This window comes from Hibiscus syriacus, unplaced genomic scaffold, assembly GCF_006381635.1.
Source record: "Hibiscus syriacus cultivar Baekdansim isolate YM2019G1 unplaced genomic scaffold, ASM638163v2 tig00110163_pilon, whole genome shotgun sequence".
Lineage (NCBI taxonomy): Eukaryota > Viridiplantae > Streptophyta > Magnoliopsida > Malvales > Malvaceae > Hibiscus > Hibiscus syriacus.
Genome location: NW_024062610.1, coordinates 657375 through 679917, shown reverse-complemented (window position 1 = coordinate 679917; position 22543 = coordinate 657375). Strand labels below are relative to the sequence as shown.

General features: G+C 34.3%; 1 protein-coding gene and 1 pseudogene across 1 annotated transcript; one reads left to right on the top strand and one right to left on the bottom strand.

Moving 5' to 3' along the window:
* Window positions 1–10976: 10976 nt before the first annotated feature.
* LOC120216766 lies at window positions 10977–12990 on the bottom strand (annotated as a pseudogene).
* A 947-nt stretch (window positions 12991–13937) lies between these two features.
* Window positions 13938–15764, top strand: LOC120216666 (outer envelope pore protein 24A, chloroplastic-like). Its single transcript, XM_039214017.1, has 3 exons — window positions 13938–14188; window positions 14288–14644; window positions 15540–15764. Exons 1-3 carry the CDS (start codon window positions 13991–13993, stop codon window positions 15618–15620), a joined length of 636 nt encoding a protein of 211 aa, XP_039069948.1. The 5' UTR covers window positions 13938–13990; the 3' UTR covers window positions 15621–15764.
* The last annotated feature ends 6779 nt before the right edge of the window (window positions 15765–22543 follow it).

Here is a 22543-nt window from a genome sequence, read left to right as displayed (position 1 = left end):
AATCAATTAAAATAGCAGGTAATTGGCTTTTAAAGAAAAAGTTTGATCCGTATACCTTTACAGTCAAAAAGGTTGCAGAGAAAATATGCTTCCAGTTCTCCCCATCCAGAATACCACCACACAGTTACTGTCTACGTAAGTAACAATTTTTAGAACCAAAATAGAGCAAGAGTTCTGAACCAAATAATTTCATTGTATTCACTAATATTCAACAGCAAACAATGACACATATAGTGCTGCAGGATCAGACACCTTGGAAACTAGGATGAGACCTGAGACATATGCTTGAACCACACCTGAGACCAAGCAGCTACCTGGTTTCATTTCATTTCCATAGATTAGCATTACTTTCATCAAAGTTGCCATAAATTTTCTATCAATTCCCCCTGTGGGGATCTATTCATTGACAGGTTACAATACTCATATAAAAAGCAGTGACGGTTAAAACGTTGACACACAAATTACAAATTAAAAAAAAACCGAAAGAAACATGATTCAACTGCTAAAACTTTCAGAAGTAAATGGGATAAATCTGATGTCATGTAATACCAAAAGTCTGTAAATTTAAATGGAAGGAAAAGTATAAGATTGTTTATTCTACATATAACGCCCATACGCCATCAGAGAGAGAGCAAAATGATGATGCCTTTTTGCATCAGCCTGATATGTAAAAGAAAATACTTGGGCTGTAGTAGTTCAGAAGTTCTTATTTCTTAGCAGTAGCACAACAGGTTTGGCCAAACCTAGTGCTTGCTCAATCCACACAGTTAAAGCTTTATCTTTTCCAAATTTTCCTGCTTTTATTTTTTCCAAAAAAAATATATAGAATTTAAAGCTGATAATAACCAAGAAAAACTTCTGCATTAATAAAAAAAAATGAGTAAAAGAATATCAATATCAAAAGATAAAAGATAAAAGGAATAGAGATAGATGAACAGATACAAAGATGTAGCAAAAGAACTAAAAATAAAGATTAAACTAGTGGTAACTTTCTTCTATGAATTTTCATCATTTAAATTTTAGAAATTACATTTTAATTATTATGCATAGACATATCTCAAGAATAATGGAAATTAGAAGACATATGGAATTAAGGATCCAGGCTGACTCGAACCACTAACCTCCCAAACCAATGTTTGAGCGCTCTGCCGATTTTGAGCTTATGGATCCACAAGGTTGACACATAAGGTGTTCTAACCAACCGCACATAACGACCCAAAAGCAGAGAAAATAGTTATTACATGGCCCCCAAAATTGAGATTCAACAGCCTAACCAAAACACCCTCCACAGTCCAACCAACATCAAAACTATTTTTTATTTTCAACCAAACATATTTTTTTTATTAATCTAAGGTGTTACAAAGTAGTATATGTTCTAAATACTCTCAATCACTTGACAATGAACGTTCTATCACCCTACTGCAACAGTTGATGTTTGAACCTGTAACATCTAGGAATAATAGGGATGGGCATGGGACCCTAACCCGACGGGTTCCGCCTGATCGGGTCGGATTTTTTTTAAAAAAAATCGAGTTCGGGTCGTGGTTTTTTTTAAAATGTGTTGTTAGGGTCGGGTCGAATTCAAGTTTAGGGTAAAAAATACACGACCCGAAAAAATATATAATTTTACCTTATATATTTATGAATAATTACAATAATACTCCTCTATATATTATTTTTTTCAATTAAGTCATTAGTTTTATTAAATAAAAATAATTTTTTTATTATTTCGGGTCGGGTTTTTAAGTTAAATATCAGGTCGGGTGAAAACTTGTTTTGGCCTGGTCGGGTCTCGGGTGGAGGACTCATTGTTCTCAGGTCAGGTCGGGTGGACCAAAAACCCGACCCATGCCCATCCCTAAGGAATAACAATAATTCTTTTAACTACTTAAATAAATTGGTTCGTGTCAACAAAACATCTTTAATTATAAAAAGGTTAAAAGTGCCGGAAATCATTGTCCTTCATACATTTTCTCCCAAATTAGATCTATATACTACTTTTTTATAAGAAAAATCTTTATCTTCTTGAAAACCTTGATCCTCCCTAATTGCCGAATTGACAGTTATGAAAAAAGACAATAACTTTTTTAGTGCACTCCATTTAGAATTTTTAACAATTTGAAACTTACCCTTTAAAAAATAATAAAATAATGTCGTAATTTAAATTTAAAAAATACATTTTTAATCATCTACGTTACTATATTTTAAGGATCAAATTGATAAAAAAAATGTAAATTTAATGCATTAAAAAAGTTAATTTACCTTTCTTATAACTATCAGGTCAAGAATAACAAATAAAAAATAAACAAAAGTTAAGACCAAGCTTTTCAAATAAAAAATAATGCAAAAACTCAATTTCATAAAAATAAAAAAATATAGGAACTAAACTTTAAATTCTAAAATATTAAATATACCTTTGACATATTTAAAGTTACTCCTTAGTTACTCTATACACTAGATTTATCTTGCCACATCTAACTTAACAAAACTATGTTCAGATCCACTACTAATTAGCTGAACACTGGACCACCAAGTAACATGTCAAAACTTCAATTGTTCCACAAAATACATGTAAAGTTAATCCAGAAGAATTATATGTAAAATTCGATTGGAGTAGCAATATGATTACAAGCATGCCAATTTTCGTCTCTGATAGCAATGATTTGGTTACATATATCATTGGTGTAATATAAAGCCAAAGTTTCAGTTCAACAGCAATCCTAAACTAACAAGATTCTCTGCTACGTCACTAAGTCCCGGAAATGATTAGGCAAATTGTAAAACTAATAACTTCAGCAGAAGAAGATATATAAATTACCAGTCAGGTCACTCTAAAAGTTGATTGAAGTCAAATGGTTCAAAACAGGTATTGGAAAGAATTCACCATGTTGCGAGTATTTGGAGCAATTTTCCATTCAATTGTTCCTGCATAAGGTGCTTAACGCTTTTCAAAGCAGTGAGTCTAAGATATAGTCCTGAAACACAAATTCAACAAGTTACTTCACATGCCCTTGGATGGAAAGGGCGTATAACTAATGTAACACAAAAACATTAAGTTGCTCGCTTTCCACAGAGATAGCAGGAAAACCTGAAAAGCTCTCTGCTTCGCCATCAAAGCAAAGTTGCATCGTTTAAAATCTTGATGGCAGCCTCGTTCGGAAAGGAAGCAATTTGGTGGATCAATGAAATTTACAACTTATTTATGAACTAATACATTGTCCAACCCAATGATGATTAATAATGAAATATTTCCCGAAGAAAGAGGATTAAGTTGGTACACCATCTCCTTCTAAGCTTGAGTGAAATGTGGTAAGAAACAAAATAAATTATTAATAATTAACAAATTTAAATATTTAGCTTGACCTTCCATTGTCGTCCAGTGGTTAGGATATCTGGCTTTCACCCAGGAGACCCGGGTTTATTATTTTTATTTTTCATGTGTTTGTTAAACACGGTCGTTTTGGTGTAACACTTCTGTAATTTACTAAAAAAAATTTGAACCAGGCCCATCAGATATAGCAGCCCACGGAATAAATTCCGTCAATTTTTCACCTTGAAGAATGCTTTTTCCTTGCATCGTCATTTGAAGTTCTTCCTCAAGTCATTGTTGACATTTTTTAATTATCTCATTGGATTTAAATTTCAAGCAAAATGTCTTTTTTCTGTTGCAGACATCGTTTCGTTTAAAGTTCAGATTTTAAGGTAACTTTTTCCCGTCACTTTCTAAACAAGCTTGTGGCTAAAATTCCATAGCAGCCGGGGGTCTTTTTCACTCGTTAAATTGTCAGAGTCTCTAACAATGCTACTTTGGGGTTTATGAATTTGGCTGGACGAAGGTTTTAAAAATGGGGATAGATAATCGAGTATAAGCTCCTTTGCTGTGTTACAAACTTGTATTTACCATATGCTATGTTTCATTAAACAGACATTAGATCGTTTTCACTAACATAAGATTGGTTGATCATGCAAGTTCTTTACTGATTGCATTCATGACATGCTTAATGGTTACTTGATGATACGTTGGTAACATTCTTTAAACCCTAGGTATTTTTGGGCTTGCTCAGCCTATGGAATGTTTCATTTCTTGGATATACTGTAAGAGTGAGTACTTCTGCTTCAAACTTTGGTTAAACTTGCCTTTCTTGTTTTTTGTTGTTGTTCTGCTCCTTTTTTAAATGCTTACCAGCCACTCTATGTATATCAGGTCATTTTATATTTTTACCTTACTCTCAGGCCCTCGAGAAGTTTGCTCAACAGGCATGTTTGCTTGGAACTCCTTTGATTTATTCTTGGTGGGCAACATTTGGGAGCGAATTGAATTTGTGCTGTCAATTTTATACCTTGCAAATTTTGTACAACAGTTTAGGTCAGCATGAGGATTAATGGAGAAGGGGTGTCAATTGATGGTGTGCTGCTTCCTTATGAAGCCGGTGAAATTAATTTTGGCGAACCGGGAACAAATGGCTGGCACAGCTTTTATCAACTGATCCACCAGGAGCATTGTCTGGTGCATCTTTCATATGACAAAGGAATATGAGGTGATTCCTGTTGCATATAACATCTTAGACTACCTTGAATTTGAGATGCTAAGTTATATGTTTGACTGTGGTCCCACAAAGCTATGGAACTGCCCATAGATTAGGCAACCTTACTTCAGAAGCTTGTGCACAGAACTAAGATACTAGAAAGCTTTTTTTAGAGACGCGCTTATTTACCCTGAAAACTAAGATACTAGAAACCTTACTTGGAGAAATTTAATTTTTTATTACGAATTTCTTTTGAATGCTATTCACCAGAATATGGGTTCCAACTCTCGAGATCCCAATGTTTCTCCAACCTTATATTTGATGGAAGAAATGTTTTTTGTTACTGCATAACCATCCTGAAAATAGATTTGGGTTTTGGTACTTCCAAATTATCGTGCTGAAGTGGTGAAGTGTGGGGATGTGACGGTTTTTTATCTTTCGGTGTTGTAGAAGCAAGCTATTTCCTAAACTGCAAGGTGCTGCGTGCTATAAGCACTTTAACTTTTTATTTGACATTGCCAAGGACGTGTAATTCCATGTGATTTCATTGGTTTTGTCTAGAGCAAACAGCCTATGTACCTTAAAGGTAATCCATTTCTGCATTAATTACTAACCTGAAGATCATATGGTTGTTTATGTTGCATCTTTATGTCAATATTAGTCATCATCATTATTTTATCATATTGGCAGGTGAAGTGGTAACCGTGATGAGCTCATGCCCAACATCAGTTCTCTGAAGGAGAATATTCCAGTGTTCCGCATAAGGCGACTTTCAGCTTTTGTACCAAGTTTTATTTCATTAATAGGATTAATCCCCTAACTGTTGTAATCTTCCTTAAACATTTTCTGGAAATAGGCCCTCTGAATTTTGCTTCCATCTCTTAATGCTTACAGTATTGGACAGGTGAGTAGCTTTGATATAGCGAAGCATTTTGCATATAACGTTTATAACTGCTGAGGGCTTCATTGTTATTCTACTGGCTTTGCACCACTTTACTACGGCACAACTTATGGCTTTAGTCTTTCAAGTACAAGCACTTGGAATAACTGGGAATTACACGTCCCTGACAATGCCAAAAGAAAAGCTGAGCACAATGATGTCTATTCCAGATAATGATAAGCTTGAGGTTCAAGGTTAACAGAGCAGCAAAAAATCATTGACAATAGACCATAGAAGTTAACATGCAGATGAAGTACCACAGCTTGGCCTTGGACAGTCGTGCAAAGATCAGTAAGAGAACTCGGTTACCGCCGATTACCGAATACATCAATGATGGCTTCTTCCAAAAACATTATCCATACAGCAAAACAAAGGAAAACATTTTGTTTCAGCAGTGCCGCCCACCAAACTTGGCATCCTAATACACTGCGACAGGAAAAAGAAAACAGAGGTTTAGACACCAGTGGAGCCAAACCCCCCCCCCCCCCCCAGCCCCTCTAGTGGTAGCATCCAAATCTTCAACTCCAAAACATCGGGTGTCCTGATTTTCTCAATAATCAACTGGGCAATTCTGTCGCCCACTTTCACTTCAAAGTCAACATTCGAATGGTTGAACAAAATCACCCCAAGGGGTCCCCTGTAATCTGCATCGATTACTCCAGCACCTACGTCGATGGAATGCTTCCAAGCCAAACCAGAACTTGGCGCTACACCCAAAAAACAAATTCCCCAAATTTTAGTTCGGCCAATTATGTTGGATTAATCGAAGAGATGATAAATAGAATAAGAGATTTATACCAACGCGACCATAGGTTCCTTCAGGTACTGAAATGTGGGTGGCTGGTCTACAAAGAGCACTCCTGCCAAAGGAACTGCAAGCTAAGCCGGTAGCAGTCAATGGGTGGGGGACCTTAATGACGAAAAGCTCCAAAAATGTGAATTCTGGCAATACTGTTGTTTCAAATTTTCAGCAGGAAATTGCAGTCCCACCAGATGCGTCTTCAACGGAGGGAAGCAAGAAGAAATGGAAGAAAGGAAAGAAGGTGAGCCTCGTTGTTTTAGGATTTAACGTTGTCCGTAACCGTAACATGACGGGTGAGATTCAGGTGTTTGAGGATTGAGAATTTTGACCGAAGACAAGACGGTAACTTCGGAGATTCACAATTTATGGTTATTGGGATGTGGGTGTAAATACATTTACCTTCACTGTTTGTAAATATAATCGAAAATCAAGTTTGAGTATTAAATTTTTATTCAACTTCCATTATCTTCATTTATATTTAAGTTTAAACTTGAATTTGAATTGGAATTGGAATTAAGTGCCTTTTGAATTAAAAATAAGGATATTTATATAATTTAATAATATAAAATATATATTAGTGAAAACTCAATTAGGTTCACAGCCATTATGGCGCTCAAATTCAGTTCGACCAATAGCTTGAGTTACTCGAGCACAACTTGATTATTATTATTATTTAATCATATTTGATTTTTTTAATTGAACTATCTACTTTCAAAGTTCCTTTGAGAACGAAAAAGTATGGATGATCTGAATGTCTGTTAGGAGACCAAAAAGCCCAAAATAATGCTAAATCCGAGCTCAAACCTTTATTTCAACCTCTTTGCAGGTTAAAAAGATGAACAAAAAATGGGGGGGAAAGGAAAAGAACAAGAAAGTGGCCTTTGATTGAGTAGAGGGCAAACCAAGATTTGAGTGCATATATAATTTAGCAATCTCAGAAATAGCAGCATCTCGGACTCCAGGAACATCACTTGATAAAATATTCACAAGATTCAAGCCAAAACCTTGGCAATCGAACGCTGGCGCTTTGCTTATAAACATCTCACCATCTTCTCTTTTTCCTCCAATTCCTGTTTTTAAACCAAGATTACTCAATCCAAATCCAAACAAAATACTAAAACCCAGAACTTTTACCAAAGAAATCTTCCTTCACAGTCTCAATGTGTAACCCCAGACCCGGTCTGTAAGTTAGGCTCAAACCTAAGTGATCACATATCTCATTCAAAGATTTTTTTAACAACTTATAAAACATTATAGGTAATACTAAACAAAATATCGATAATACAAATATATCCAAAACGATAGCAAAATACATGTCACCAAACACCACTGAAAAACATATAGAGATATACGTTCATACAAAATAAAGTAGTTGATCTCCCCTGATGTCAAATCTAATGCTTACTGTCTGCTGTTATCTGAAAAAGGGTAAAACTATAGAATGAGATAAAAAGCCCAGTGTGCTTCAAACAGTGTATAAAAACATACTAATAAAATATTCCAGTAAAATCAGTTCATCAAACATGTTTTTTTTATTTAAAATATGAACACTACCCTTATCCGTCACGAACAAAATGTGTAGGTTCCCCAAAACCATACACCCCGTCACGTCCAGTAAAACTCTGAGCACAAAGCCAAGGAGCCTGCAAGTATTCTTCCTCCAACAATATTTCCCCCAACGTTAGTAATAAACAAGTATGTATTCAAGTGAAATTGGTGAATAATTCATCAAAACATGAAAATGTTTTATGCTTAAAAATCATATACAGAAATCAGATATCAGGTAATCAATATTCAGAAATCAAGTATCATGTCATAACAGTATTATGAATTATCACCAATCTAAAACAATTCAAATAATATTTTTAAAACAGTAAAATAACACTATCATGAAACACACCTGTAACAGTCTGAGAAATCAGATAGGGAAGCCTATTACTGGGTTTGTCGATCACGTTCTACTGCAGTGCTAGATCTTACGAATTGGAAAAATCCATATTAGAATCCTAATATAAATAATCTTAATCTTTATTTAAATAATATACGGAAACTTACGGGTAATTCTTGTAGTACGCGGTTCGGGCTGATCTGATGAACGAACAACTCCAGACCTAACTGATCCTCGCTCAGGTGAAACACGAGTACTTTCATAAAATATTTTATTGAATCAATTCCTTAACTAAAACTCAAATAAATAATCAAAATATTAAAATACTAAGCCTTTTGGGTTTACATGCTCGATTTGGGGATTTCGGGTCAGAATTTGACAAAACGGACTTCGGAATCATATTCAGGACGTCGAAAAACATAAAGTATAACCTTCCGAAATTTTGAATTCTTGGTCAAAATCAAAGTCAACGGTTTTGACTAACGATTTGGAGACTTTCGAATTTGAATTTGGTGAAACGAACCCCAAAAACGGATTTGAGAGGTCGAAAAATGTAAGTATAGGTATACTCGGAAAAGATTAAAGGTCGTTTAATGGCCGGTCAAAGCCGGTTAAAATTTTGGTCAAAGGTGGTCAAGATATGATCAACCATTTTACACATTTATCACCCTTTAAAAACAATTTACAAATATATCACCCTTTTCAAAATAATTACTAAAATATCACTTTTTTTTAAAAAAAAAATAGAATTTATCACCTTTTTAAAAAACAATTTTGAAAATAGCATCATTTTAAAAATAATTACCAAAATATCACCATTTTCAAAATAATTACTAAAATATCATCCAGTCAACGATCAACGGTCAATAGGTTGGGTCGGGTCAACGGGTCGGGTTAGAACCGGTCAAACAGGTTCAAAACCGGTCAAACTGGTTATTTTATCATTCCTCACGCGCAGTATCGACGCGTGGGGGAGCGTGAGACATCTTCTGGCAATGTAAAATTCACATAAAAAATTTTATAAATTATTTTGAGCGATTTATAGATACTTACAAAGTTCGGTTCAAATTTTTAAACGGCAGAGAGTTCGATTTCAACAAATCGGAAACTTTGACCGCTTCACTTCCTCACGCACCGCCGTCTACGGAGACCAAGGATGACACCGGCGAACTCGGAACGGCACAAGGAACACGATGGTGCGGGAGGTGTCGAAAACCGAGCAACGATCGGTGATGAATTTAAGATTTTCTCGGCGAATGTGCTAAAAAAACGTCGAGACTTTGACTTAAAATTCACGACGTTTGACAGCGTTTCACTTCAATTAATTTAAGGGGTTTGTTCCTCGCTCGATGATGAACACGATGATGCTTTCAAAACAATGATCGGAGGTCGGACGGCGTCAGGATCATGGTTGGAAGTTGAGATGCGTGGGGTAAAAACTTAGCAAATTGTTCTGGTATGAAACCAGAATCAATTTGCACGCATATAAGCAAAAATTCCGCCGACACTCTTTGAAAATATTCAATGATTGGTCACTGAATTTCTTTCACTTTTTAAAATAGGTTATAAGTTTTAAAAAACTTCCAATTAAATCTCCAAATTTCACCAATTTACTTAATTAAATATTTTTTTCAAATTTTCGGATTGGTACACAATGTTGCTTGTTTTTGTTGTGAATTGATTGCATTTGGAAGTGTTTTGGGACTTCTCGACCTCATCTTTCAAATCTCCCTGTTTTGGCTAAAAGCTAAAAGCACTGAAGTAGCCGAGAGAAGAAATAATTAGAACATTAGATGGGTTTAAATATGCTCTCAGTTCCTGCACTCCTCACACATTTAAAATAGTGTTGAAGAAAATTACAATTTCAGATTTAGAATAAAAATGGTTACAATTTCTTATTCGGCCTTCAATGTGTGTAATATTGATCATTTATTCATTTCTTTTTGTTGAAATATCATATAACTGTAAGTTTGAGCGTTATTTTAAAGTATTATCAATTAGGTTAATTAAACCTGCTATACTTCAGGAGTTTATTGTTTGCAAGTGAGCACTGAAGTTTGTTGAAATAAATCATGCCTCGGTTGAGAGAAATTAGTCGAAGAAAAAGAAAAAGGAAAGAACATTACATTGTCCCTTTTGTTTCTCCGAGACAATACAACTTCATGAATCATGTCTGGGTTTTATGTTTTAACAAGTGATCTTTAGGCAACGTTAAAAAAGTAATAATCTTCTAGTTTTTATAAAGGTTCATTCAAATAGCAAGTACAAAACAGGAGAGGAAGCTTGCTCCCCCTGTCCCAACTCCCCAGCCGACCTTATTAAACAGCTAACATATAGTGTTTAGATGTAGTTTATAATGGAGAATGAAAGCAACTTGTAATCTGATTATTAAATTATAAAATAAAAAACTTTATTATAAATTTTAATTATTTTATTAATACTTTTTTGTCTCTTTATATCAAGCGATGATACTTAACAATGAAAAGTAAAATAATTTCACTATTAGATTCCTGTTACCCTTGATGAGTTCAGGGTTACAATATTCAAGAACGAAGATAAAGCCACTCGTCTTGATAGCTATACTGTAAATTCTTAAGGCAATGATAAAAGTAAAAAACAAATAAATTAATCATCGGCAATCCATTGATGATTGATATCAAAACCAACTTCTTCAGTCTATGACACCATGTCATGCATATTTATCCCAGAAAATGCAGACATCATTTATCTTCAGTGACCTTGGTCCAGGCATGTTTGATGATCAACTGCATTTTGTGAACAAAGTCTCTATGAACCTCGATCCCAACCACAACACAGCTTAACCAATTAGCTTTGAAAGAATGAAATGATTCTCAAAATTTTCCCTATATTCACGTTGTTTCATCTTCTAACTCATCAATTCTCTTCGTGCTCTCTCTTGAGATCAGCTGGAGGCAGAAAAGTTTCATTGGACAAGCCAAGAATGTTAAACTCTACCCCGTCGATCCTTCAAATCTCTTCGACCCGCCGCTTGTGTTTCTGTGACTTCTCGTATCGGTAAAGCGTCGTGATGGTCTTCCCACTATGTGCTATGTTGATCCCATCGACGTGCTGGTAATCTTGGACCATCGATTCCACGCTGGTCTCCCAAAACACGCTGTCGTTGCTAATAGCGGTCTTCATCCTCACCAGCTTTTTGTCCTCGAACATGTTGAGGTGAACTTTGAGCCTTGAGTGCCTCGGAATCAGTTTCGAGCATGAGTATGAAACAATCTTCATCGTTAATAGCCTGTTCTCCTATGCAAAGTGAATTGATAAATAAGCTGGCCGTGCACCTTGGGTCCAATCGCTGCGGAATCCACAAAATGAACAATGTCATGGCAAGCATATGGTAACTGCAATTCATCTTGGAAGAACAGTCTAAAGTGCACCTGTGAGAATCGTCGTAGGGATCGAGGAGGGCCTCAATGTGCATGACCGGATTGTGAAGATGACTGGTTCCAAGCAATCTTACCGTCACAGCCTGCGCTAATTTTGAAACCACATACAACTAGTTCTAAGTACGACAAATCAGGGTTCTTCCGCCACAATACGAACCCCCCAAACTCACAACTGCATCTGTAATGTACCATATCATCACCCAGCGGCATCTCGGAACCCTGCATCTGCACCTTCCCCACTGCATACATGTTTCTTATTGAATTCAAAGCCGAATGCCTCCCACAGGCGGCCACGTATTGCCGTGTTATATATTTTGCAGTCTTCCTGTTTCGTGGATCCTCAAAAACAACAATCTTCGTTATTCATCTTCGATATTTCAATGATGGACGTACATGGAGAAGACATAGAAAGAGTTGTAACATACGATGGAACAATTTTTAATTGAACTTGAACGCGTGTAATTCTCTGAATCGACACGGAAAGGGATAAGGGGAGCACCGACGATCTTAAGCAATGTCAAGAACTCGTTGTCGGAATTAGCCAGGAGAGACGACGAGCTCTCGAGAGATGACCGAGCTTTCATGAAATTATGCATGTTCTGCCATCGTAAAATCTCATTGCTGCCCATCTTGGTGTACATTTCCTCGGGTATAGGCACTTCCAGGACGGCATCCAGGCCTTCGTTATCGAGGTTAGGCCAAAGCTTCATAATCCTAATTCAAAATCAACTCTCCGAAAATGGGGGTAAAATGAGAGACAAAAGCTACGAACTTTGAGATTTTCCCGATGAAAACTGGTTTGTTTTTGGTCGGAAATTATGTCGATGATCACCTAGAATGAAACAGGTTACCTGGTTTTAGTATTTTGGGAAGATTTTTGTAACTTCTGTTTCTATTTGATTATGAGATTGGCAAGTATTAACATAATATATATATATATATATATTAAGGTTGTTTGTTTATTAGTATTAACATAATATATATATATATATATATATTAAGGTTGTTTGTTTATTAGTATTTTTTACTATTTGTTAACTTTAAGTTTAGTTTATATTTGTTTTGAATTTAGTTAAAAATATAATAAAAAAATCCAAATCTTCTAAACTATAAAACGACGATGAATGAACATTCTTAGGTGAAATTTAAAAAAATTAAGTACTAAAATAGAATTTTAAAATTAATTTAACAGTCAGGATACAAATTTTAACCATTTATTTTATAATATATATAATATTAATTTTTTTAATTTAAAATAAAAATTTTAAAATTATCAGATTGTGACACATGTCACTTAACGGCCAAAATTAATTGTTTGTCATGACTTGACCCAATTTGAGTTACAGAATAAAACGTTAGCACCAAATTGAAACGAAATAAACATTAGGCCCTAAACTGGAACCAAAGGCATACATGGGGCACCTTCGTATATTAAAGCCTTTATAAAAAAATGGTAAATTATACTAATGGTCACTAATATTTAAGTAAGTTTTCTTTTCCCGCTAAAGTCTCAAAAGTAACAAATTAGTCGCTAACATTATTGATTTGTAATAAAATAGTCACTAACGTTATCGATTTGTAATAAAATAGTCACTAACGTTATCGATTTGTAATAAAATGATCACTTCACTGTTATCTTTATTAAATTGATGACATGACACCTTTAATAAAAAGGTTAATATTTAGTTTTACCCCTAAACTATTGTTAAAACATCAAATAGGTCATTAAATAATGATTTTATATCTAATTTATCCCAGAAGCTTTCTAATTTCCATTTTTTAAACACTCCACCATCTCAATTATATTCTAACCACTTTTCTTACAAAATAAAAATTGCACTTATACAAACTCTCATTTGTCTTTAAATATTCTAAATATTTTACTTACGAAATGAAAATCATCCCAAAAGCAAATTTTTTACATTAAAATTAATTGAATATATGGCTTTAAATACTCATGTATTTGTCTTTAGTGGAAAAAATCTGTTTATCTATGTAGTGTGGTTTTTTTTTTTTTTGTAAGGAATGTAGTTCGAATATAGTTGTGGTGGTGTGTTTGGAAAAAACTATAAATTAGATAGCTTTTGGAATAAATTAGGTATAAAATCATTGATTAAGAACTTATTTGATGTTTTAGCAATAGTTTAGGGGTAAAACTAATATTTTTATTAACATTGTCACATCATCAGTTTGACATAGATAATGGTAGAGTGACCATTTTGTTATAAATCGATAATATTAGTGACTAATTTGTTATATTTTAAACTTAATTGAAAAAAGGGAAAATTTCTTAAACATTAATAACCATTAGTGTAGTTTATCCGTATATATATATTAGATGCTAAAGATTACAAAATCCGAACAATTCCACCAAACTCTCCTCTTGTTTCGGTTCCTTGCCTCTTGCGAAGAAAAATGAAGGCGTCATTGAAAGGCAGATACACTAATGACAAGAGCACCGCCGCCGTTACCCTATCCGTCAACGCCGGCGATGGCAAGCTCCGCGCCTCCATGACTGATGCCACTGTCATCAAGGGTCCCAGCCTGAACGGTTTGACGCTTGCCGTTGAGAAACCCGGCTTCTTCATCATCGACTATGACGTCCCCAAAAAGGCACGCTTAACCTAAAAATACCAAATTTTCTTTAACTATGCCTTTAATTAATTAATCATTAACTTATTCATTTACTTGAATTTTGTATATTCGGGACAGGATTTCAGGTTTCAGTTTATGAACTCAGTTAGGGTTGCGGAGAAGCCGTTGAAGCTGACTTATATTCACAGCAGAGGGGACAATCGGACCGTGGTGGACGGGTCACTGGCGTTCGATTCTGCTAACAAGCTGTCGGCTAATTACATGCTTGGTACGAGGAACTGTAAGCTCAAGTACAGCTACGTGCACGGAGGGGTTACGACTCTGGAGCCATGTTATGATATTGGGAAGAATGCGTGGGATTTTGCGATTTCGAGGAGAGTGAATGACGATGTTTTTAAGGCAACGTATCTGACATTGAGCAAGGATTTGGCCTTGGAGTGGTCGAGAAATTCTAAGTTCAATGGGACTTTTAAGGTAACTGATACTAACTAGATTGTTCCTTCTTTATCCTTTCTTTGCTTTTTTTTAATCGATTTTTTCGTGTTTACTTTTAATGGTGTAATCTTAAATCTGCAATTTGGATTCTGAAATTGATTTTCAAACTGATTTAACTAACCTATTTAATTATGGAACTCGAAAAAAGTGGCCGATGGGGTTGCAAATCATAAATTATAGTGACAGAGGTAAATTAAGGTTTCACAGACAATGGCTACAGGTTTTCGGTCTCAAATGCTGAGAAGAGCTTGAAGCAATCAAGACTTTGGATTGCTTGATTAGTTTGCTTATATCCTTCTTGGATTTACATGTTATCTATATTTGTTTAAGGGAAGCTTTTATCGAACGACACTGGTGTTTAGATTAAGATATAAATACTCAACTTAGGTCATGCTTTTGAAGCATTACGGTGGTGGTTTATTGGGAGGCTACTCTTGCTCATGCAATCTTTATACAGAATCAAGTGAAGAGTTTCTTTTCTTGGCCTGGGGAGTTTCTAGATGTATACACTGTGGAAGGACTAAGGACCAAGGAGTAATTTAGGAGACAAAATTCTTAGTTTGGAATCAATTCATAGTCTTCTTGCATTGTCAGATAGCCTTGGTGGAAACAGATTTGATCCCTCTGTTGGTTTTGAGGAGAAGAAAACAGAGTAATTTAGGAGACGGGTAACCGGTCTTGAAAGCTCTTAGACACTGTGTTTTGGAAGCAGAACACCTATTATGCACCTAATACTGAAACTTGAGAGAATTGTATACATGACACGTTGAATTATGATGTCCTTTGATATCTTAATCCTATTTGTTGGTCATGACTTCTTGCTTTGTATTGTCGGATATAATTTCTAACCATGTTTGCTTTTTTTCTTCAACAGATTTCAGCATCGGTCAACCTGGCTGAAGAAACTAAGATCCCAAAGATTATTGCGGAGAGTTCTTGGGATTTGGAAATGTGACGTTGGTCATCAATATTGTTTATTTGCTTGTTCGAATCATACACATTTGGACAAACAGCTTATTGTAAGCTCAAAACATAATGGTGTTACTTTGACCAAACTTGTCATTTGATCAAATTGAATACCAGATCGCCATTCTTGCAAGGTCTTGGGATTTTCGAGACTTCGTTTTCCTCTTTTATGATGAGATTATGCAGCTCATATCCTACAAATCCGAAGAGATACCGGGAACATAACTTTTTATTTGGAGACTCTTTTATTTTTGTTTTTATGGCATGCAGGATAGTTGAGATGTAACATCCACATACCAATGCGGGTGACCCGATCTGATCCGGGATTTCACATTAGGGTTACTGGAGCGATCCACGATAAAAATCCGGGAAAATTTAAAATTTCTATTGAAGTATGTAATATCATAAAACAATTTATATATTAAAAATAGAATTTAATAATATAAAAAAATAAAACAGATTTCAGACTTGGATATAAAAATAAAATACAATCTACATGCCCTCTAATCACATACACCGTACTCAGCAAGCAAAGCCGAATAGAACTCCCAAAAGTGAAGTTAATAGCTGCACTAGATCGATTTTTGCAACCTGAAATGGTGAGTAAAAGAGTGAGTTTTGGGAAGCTCAGTAATACATAACTACCAAATTATGCTAAAGGACATGTAGATAAAAGGATAACATAAATTTTCCTTATTGACTTAACCGTCTATAGGTTTTCGTAATGAATTGAGGTTCCACTAATATTTCTTTGAGTACAAAGCCATGAAGATGTTAGCTCATAGGAAACATTCAGAGTACCAAGTTTTCAGGAGATCAGAATAGGATGTCTAGTGTGTTCCAACCAAAACCAGTGTAAAGGTACAAATCTTTTTAAAACAGTAACAATTTAAAACATATTTTCAAAAACCATAGTAATACACTCATACCGAACACAATTATGTAGTTCCCCATAACTGCATCCATAAGAACTTACCCTAAGCACACAGCAGAGGAGCCACCCTAAAGGAATGCCTTGGGGCCTATGGGCCTACCCAAGGGTCACCTTAGGTCCATAAGGATTTACCAGCTTGATCAGAGCTGAACCTTCATACTCCAAAATCCTACTCATACAGTATCCAATAGAAATAAGATTTAACAGTAATAGTAATATCTGGATCGTGATCCAGTAAAATCTCGTAAGTGTGATAATGAAATAAACCATATAATTACCATCCACTCGTACACCATATGTAGTTCCCTAGAACTGCATCCATAGAGCTTATCTTATACCCATTAGATATAAGGAGCTAACATAATGGAGCATCTTGGGGCCTGAGAGCTTACCCAAGAAAGTTTTCTGGGCCTATCCAAGAACGTTTTCGGGGCCTCAGAGCCTATCTAAGGGTCGCCTTACGTCCGTAAGGATTTACCACTTTGATCAGAGCTAAACCTTCATACTTCAACCGACCCAAAAAAAATTTCAATAAAATAGTTCACATAATAAGCAGTAATTTCCATGATCCATATTAGGCATAATCATATTTCTAGTGAAAACAAATATTCAAATAACATAAATCATTTCACCGTAATCCATAAACCTTTAACCAGTAAATCAATAAATCAAAATTTTCAGTGAAACTTGTCGACAATCGTTTTTCGTCCCAAAATTTAATTATTATATTATTATTACTATTATTATTAATATTATTATTCCATTTTATTTTTCAGAACTAAATACAACAGGCCCAATCGGGCCCCAATTACATCAAGCTGGCCCAACAAACTTGAAACCCAACTGCTATAGCTCGATCAGGTGGCCTAAACCCGATTAGGGTTTCTTTCTTCATTGCCTAGCACCGCATCATCCCAGTCGTTGGATCTAAGAGAAATCCAACGGGCCATATTAGTGACCATTAGGGTTTCCAAAACCCTCATCTATCATCGCCCCACAAGAATTGTCCGATCTAGACCCATCCAACGGTCCAGATCGAGCTTGCCACCGCCACAGAGCCCAATCCGAGACCACCTCCTTGCTGCACCAGTGTTTGGCCACCACAACTGCCTCCTTCCGGACTCCATCTCGATCCACAAAGCAAGCAGCAAAACCCAAACATGCAAAAACCCACCTTTTTTCAGTTGTAATCATTTTGATCCAAAAAGAGAAAAAAGCAAAAAGTCAAAAAAGTTGCAATATTTGGGTTCTATATAAACCCGAATCATATATGTAAACGGGGGTTCAGACCATCCAGTTCGAAAAGTAATAAAAACAGACTTTTGAAAATTTGTTGAGGTATATTTTTGTGTTTCATTTTTATGTTTGAAAGCAGAAAAAAATTAGCAAAAAAATATAAAGCGTCTTGCATGTGAAACCAAAACCGAGAGTCACGAGGGTTGAGTGGTTACCTGAGCTGGAGAGAGTCTCCACAGCGACCGAAGGTCCAAAAACTGAAAGGTCAAGTATTTGAGGTTTATTTTTAAGGTTGTTTAGATAGTCTTTAGGCTAGGAGAAGGGTCTAGGGTGGTAGATCGAAGCAAGGGGTCATTTTGGGTGAGTTTGGAATTTTCAACCACCGTGTGCGGCGACCAGTGATGGTTCAAGTCGATCGGTAGTGGGTTGACCGGATGCTTTGAGAGAGAAAAAACAGAGAGATTTTTTTAGAAAAATGGTGCTAATGAAAAAAAAACTAAAGTTAGTATTTATAGGCAAAGTTTTAGGGGAATTTGCGTTTAGGTCCCCCGAACTTTGCCATTTTTTTTTTGCAAAGAAGTTATTAGGGGACCAGTTTTGTTATTTTTCTATTTTTATTCATGCTTTATAGTTTTTGGGTTAATCTTATTTTAGTTCCCCTAGTTTAGCCGTATTTTTGCATGTTAGTCCCTATAGGGACTGTTTCTATAATTTATCATTTTTATATCTGATATTTATTTCTAGGGATATTCGATGTATAGACCCTGTATTTTTGCATGTTCGTATTTCGAACATGAATATATGTTTTTATTTATTTTAATTCGGCTATGTAGTTTTAATTTATTTTAATTTATCCCATATTTTATTTATTTTTATTTTAGCACCAAATGTTCATTTTAGTCCCTTGTATATTTTATTTTTTATTTTAATTTTGGCATGATAGTTTGATTATTTATGTTTTAGACATACTTTTTATTTTTATTTTAATTGTTGTATGTTGTTTGCATGTTAATTCATTTTAGTCCTAATTAATTTCTCATGATACCCTCATAAGTATCACTTGACTCGAATCAAAATAAATTGACTAAGGGTAATATTCGATCATTTTAATATTGTCATAAAGTGATTGTCTTAACGTATAAGAAAGTTACTTTCGATAATTTTAAAATGAAAGTTTATTCCATTAAGTGACACGAATTAAATCAATTTCATTTTTAAAATTCGGAGATTGAGAAAAAAGACAATGTTATTTTAATTAAATTCATCGAAAAAATACTGTTAGATCGAATCTAAGGTATCGTCCAGAGATATTTAAATAATTGAACATTCTTATTCTCATTAAATATTGGTAAAGTAAATAATTAATTACATGTCTGTTATGTTTTTATTCGTTTCAATTTTTGCATGTGTTTTCCGATAAATTTTCAAAACAACAACATTCGAATTGACATAGAGAATAGTAATATCTTTTCTTTTCGATGCGAGTAATAAATGATTGTTTTAAAATATGAGAGGTCATTTATTCTTGATTAGAAATCATTAGATATTGTCGTTTTCATTCGAACTGCTACGTAATTTTAAGACGAAATAGTAATATCCTTTTATTTCAATTGGGGTAATAAATGACTATTTTAATGCACAAAAGGTCATTTATTCTCGATTGGAAATAATCAGATATTATTGTTTTACCCTTAAAATTATTTTGGGTGTTATTATTTTGAAATTGTAAGTAAAATTTAGAATAGAATTTTAATATTTCTTTATTTCCATTGGAGTAAGAATCGATTGCTTCAAGGTATGAGAGAATGATTCTTCTCGATATGAAATAATTAAATATCATCATGTTTCATCCAAAAATTCAAAGAACATTATTTTAGGGGATATTAAATTAAAATAGACTCGAACTTGTAAATTTTATTGCAAAGACAATTAATTAATTGACTAGGTACCGATTTAGGGCGTTGTGGGGGTGCTAATCCTTCCCCACACGTAACCGACTCCCGAACTCAAATTCTGGTAACGCAAACCGCAAGTTTGTCGTTTTAATTAAAATTTATATTTTATTAAAACGGAAAATTTATTTTTGGGTTTCCAATCACACCCTAATCAAATATTAGTGGTGACTCATCAAACCACGTTTTATCATTAACCGGACATTCCAAGAATTATTTTCAAAATGAGACCCCCTTTCCCCTAAAAAATCGTTTTGACAAAACTTTTTTAAAGCAGATGAAACAGTCGTGTAGAACAAAGGGAACATACTAGGGGATCCAGATACTATTCAGAGATACTTGGTATTTATCAGGTAGGGAACCAATAGACTTTTGTAATTTAATAGGATTTTAGAATCAAGATCTCTATATAAGGGGGTTTGATAGTTAACTAATTCATCATTCAATCGGGAAGTGATTTATCAAGATCATACAATATTAAGATATATTTTGTAGGCAATTGAGTATCAAGAAGGCATTCAGAATATTTTACATCAGAATTATTGAAGATTTAGACATAACATGAGTGTTCCCAATATTCAGACAAATTAGGGGTATTTTAGACATTTGGTTCTTGGAGAATTATTAGCAATTTAATTCAATAAGGGAATAACGATGATTTAACTGAACAAATCCCAGCACTAATACCTGTCAATTGGTTAAATCGATGCACCACAATGGTATCCACACTTTAATAATGACAACTCTTATCAAACTGTTCATATTTAGAATCTTCGTTGAATGAATCTTAGGGAGACGAACATGTGTTCCAATGGTTTTCATTGCATTTTTGTAATGCAGCGATATCATGAAATGTCGACGTGCTTGATTTTTTGTTCGATACCCTTATGGACAATACAATATATAGGTTCATCAACGTTTCCAGACATATCTAAGTCATTCCCTTAATTCTATGTCTTTAAGGGTACTTAGACCATTTATTAGTTAAGTCTATCCCGATCACTTCGGAGTTTCCAAAGTAATTCGGGCGTTTCCGTAAATTCGAATATATACAATACTTTCATTCAGTTCAACTTGATCATATAATATAGTCATTTTGGGATTCAGTTCAACTAAATCTCTCACTTGGGCAACATATGTTTCCTGATAAATGTATAACCTACATAAGCTCAAAACTTGTTGTTGAAAACATTTTGATATTTTGATATAACAAATTAAGTTAAATGAATTTTAAGATTTTCCAAATGATTTTCTAAGTATATTCGATATAATTATTCGAATATCAAAATATTACTCCAAATATTTCAAAAGTCATTTTTAATCCTTACTCGAGTGTAAAATTAAGTTTTAGTCAGAAAATAATTTCAAAACAATTTTACAAAATATTTCGAACCATTTCAAAGCCAAAAATTCCAGATTGCTCAGAGGGAACCGATTCCCCCTGAATGGTTTGGCTCAGAAAAAGAACAGAATGCTCGGAGGGAACCGATTCCCCCCAAGGGGTACCGATTCCCCCCTGTTTAACGGTTGAAATATTTGAATTTTATACTTAGGGAACCGATTCCCAATGAGGGGTACCGATTCCCCCCACGCTCCAAGCAGAAATATTAATTGTTTTCACACTTAAACGGCTCCAATAACTTCATTAATGATCCCCAACATTCAGAAGTGATTCAAGATGTATTTAAGCAAGCTTAGAAGCCATTGATCAACAACAAGAAACAACAAGCAACTAGAATCAAGAGAGAATCAAAGAGAAAGCATCAAACCTCAAGTTTGTGCATTTCAAGCCTATTTTTCATTCAATATTCATTTTGCTTTCAAGAACACTACTTGTACAATAGGTATTCTATAAAAATATCGTCCATCAACTATATTTGTATAGTATCAAAGCGACATTTGTCATATTTATCATGACTAGACCCATCAATGGTCACGTATACAAACATAGTCAAATGACATAGATCAATCATGAAGTGTAGCATAGAAATTACATGCAATGTGAACCACACATGTATATTTCCAACTGGTCCTCTTTAAACATTAGTGAGATCCAATTTTACCCAAACTAAAGTATGGATAAACCAAAAAAAAATTATTTATGCAGAAAATAACGTTAAAATAAATATTATTAAATCAAAGTAACTAAAATTGTGTTTAAAAATAAACAAGCATTTTTAAAGTTACAAACTCCCACTAAAACTGAAAATTCTTATGTGATATTACACCTACATGAGTAGTGTGCTCATGAAAGATCTTAGGTAACAATTCCTTAGTATGTGTGTAATTATGAGTTTGTACCAATATGTTCTATAAACACATAATCACTCAGGACTCTCTTTAATAACCAAAAATATAATGGATGTATGCTTAGACTTAAAGTGTTTCTGTTATATATAGAATAGAGGACTACAACTTAGTTGTCACAAAATAACTCAAGTGATCTTTCTTATCAATCCATAATTAGCAGTTCATGTGACAAAATTTTGCATCCATATTCTAGTAAGTCAGAGTCCATAAACTGAATGATCTCTTACATACTAGACCTTCGATATGTGAGCATTTAACATTTTGTTCTTAAATGTATTATATGAATCAATTTGGTTGTTATCCAACGATCCAAACCCAAATTGCTTAAATATTTGCTTAATATATTAAAATCATACGCTATGTCTAAATGCATATGAACTTGAGTATATCTTAAATTCTTTATTTATTTTGAAACACAAGGAACATTTTTACATTTCCTTAGTTTCAAAATCATCCTTAGGGCTCTGATCAATACTAAAC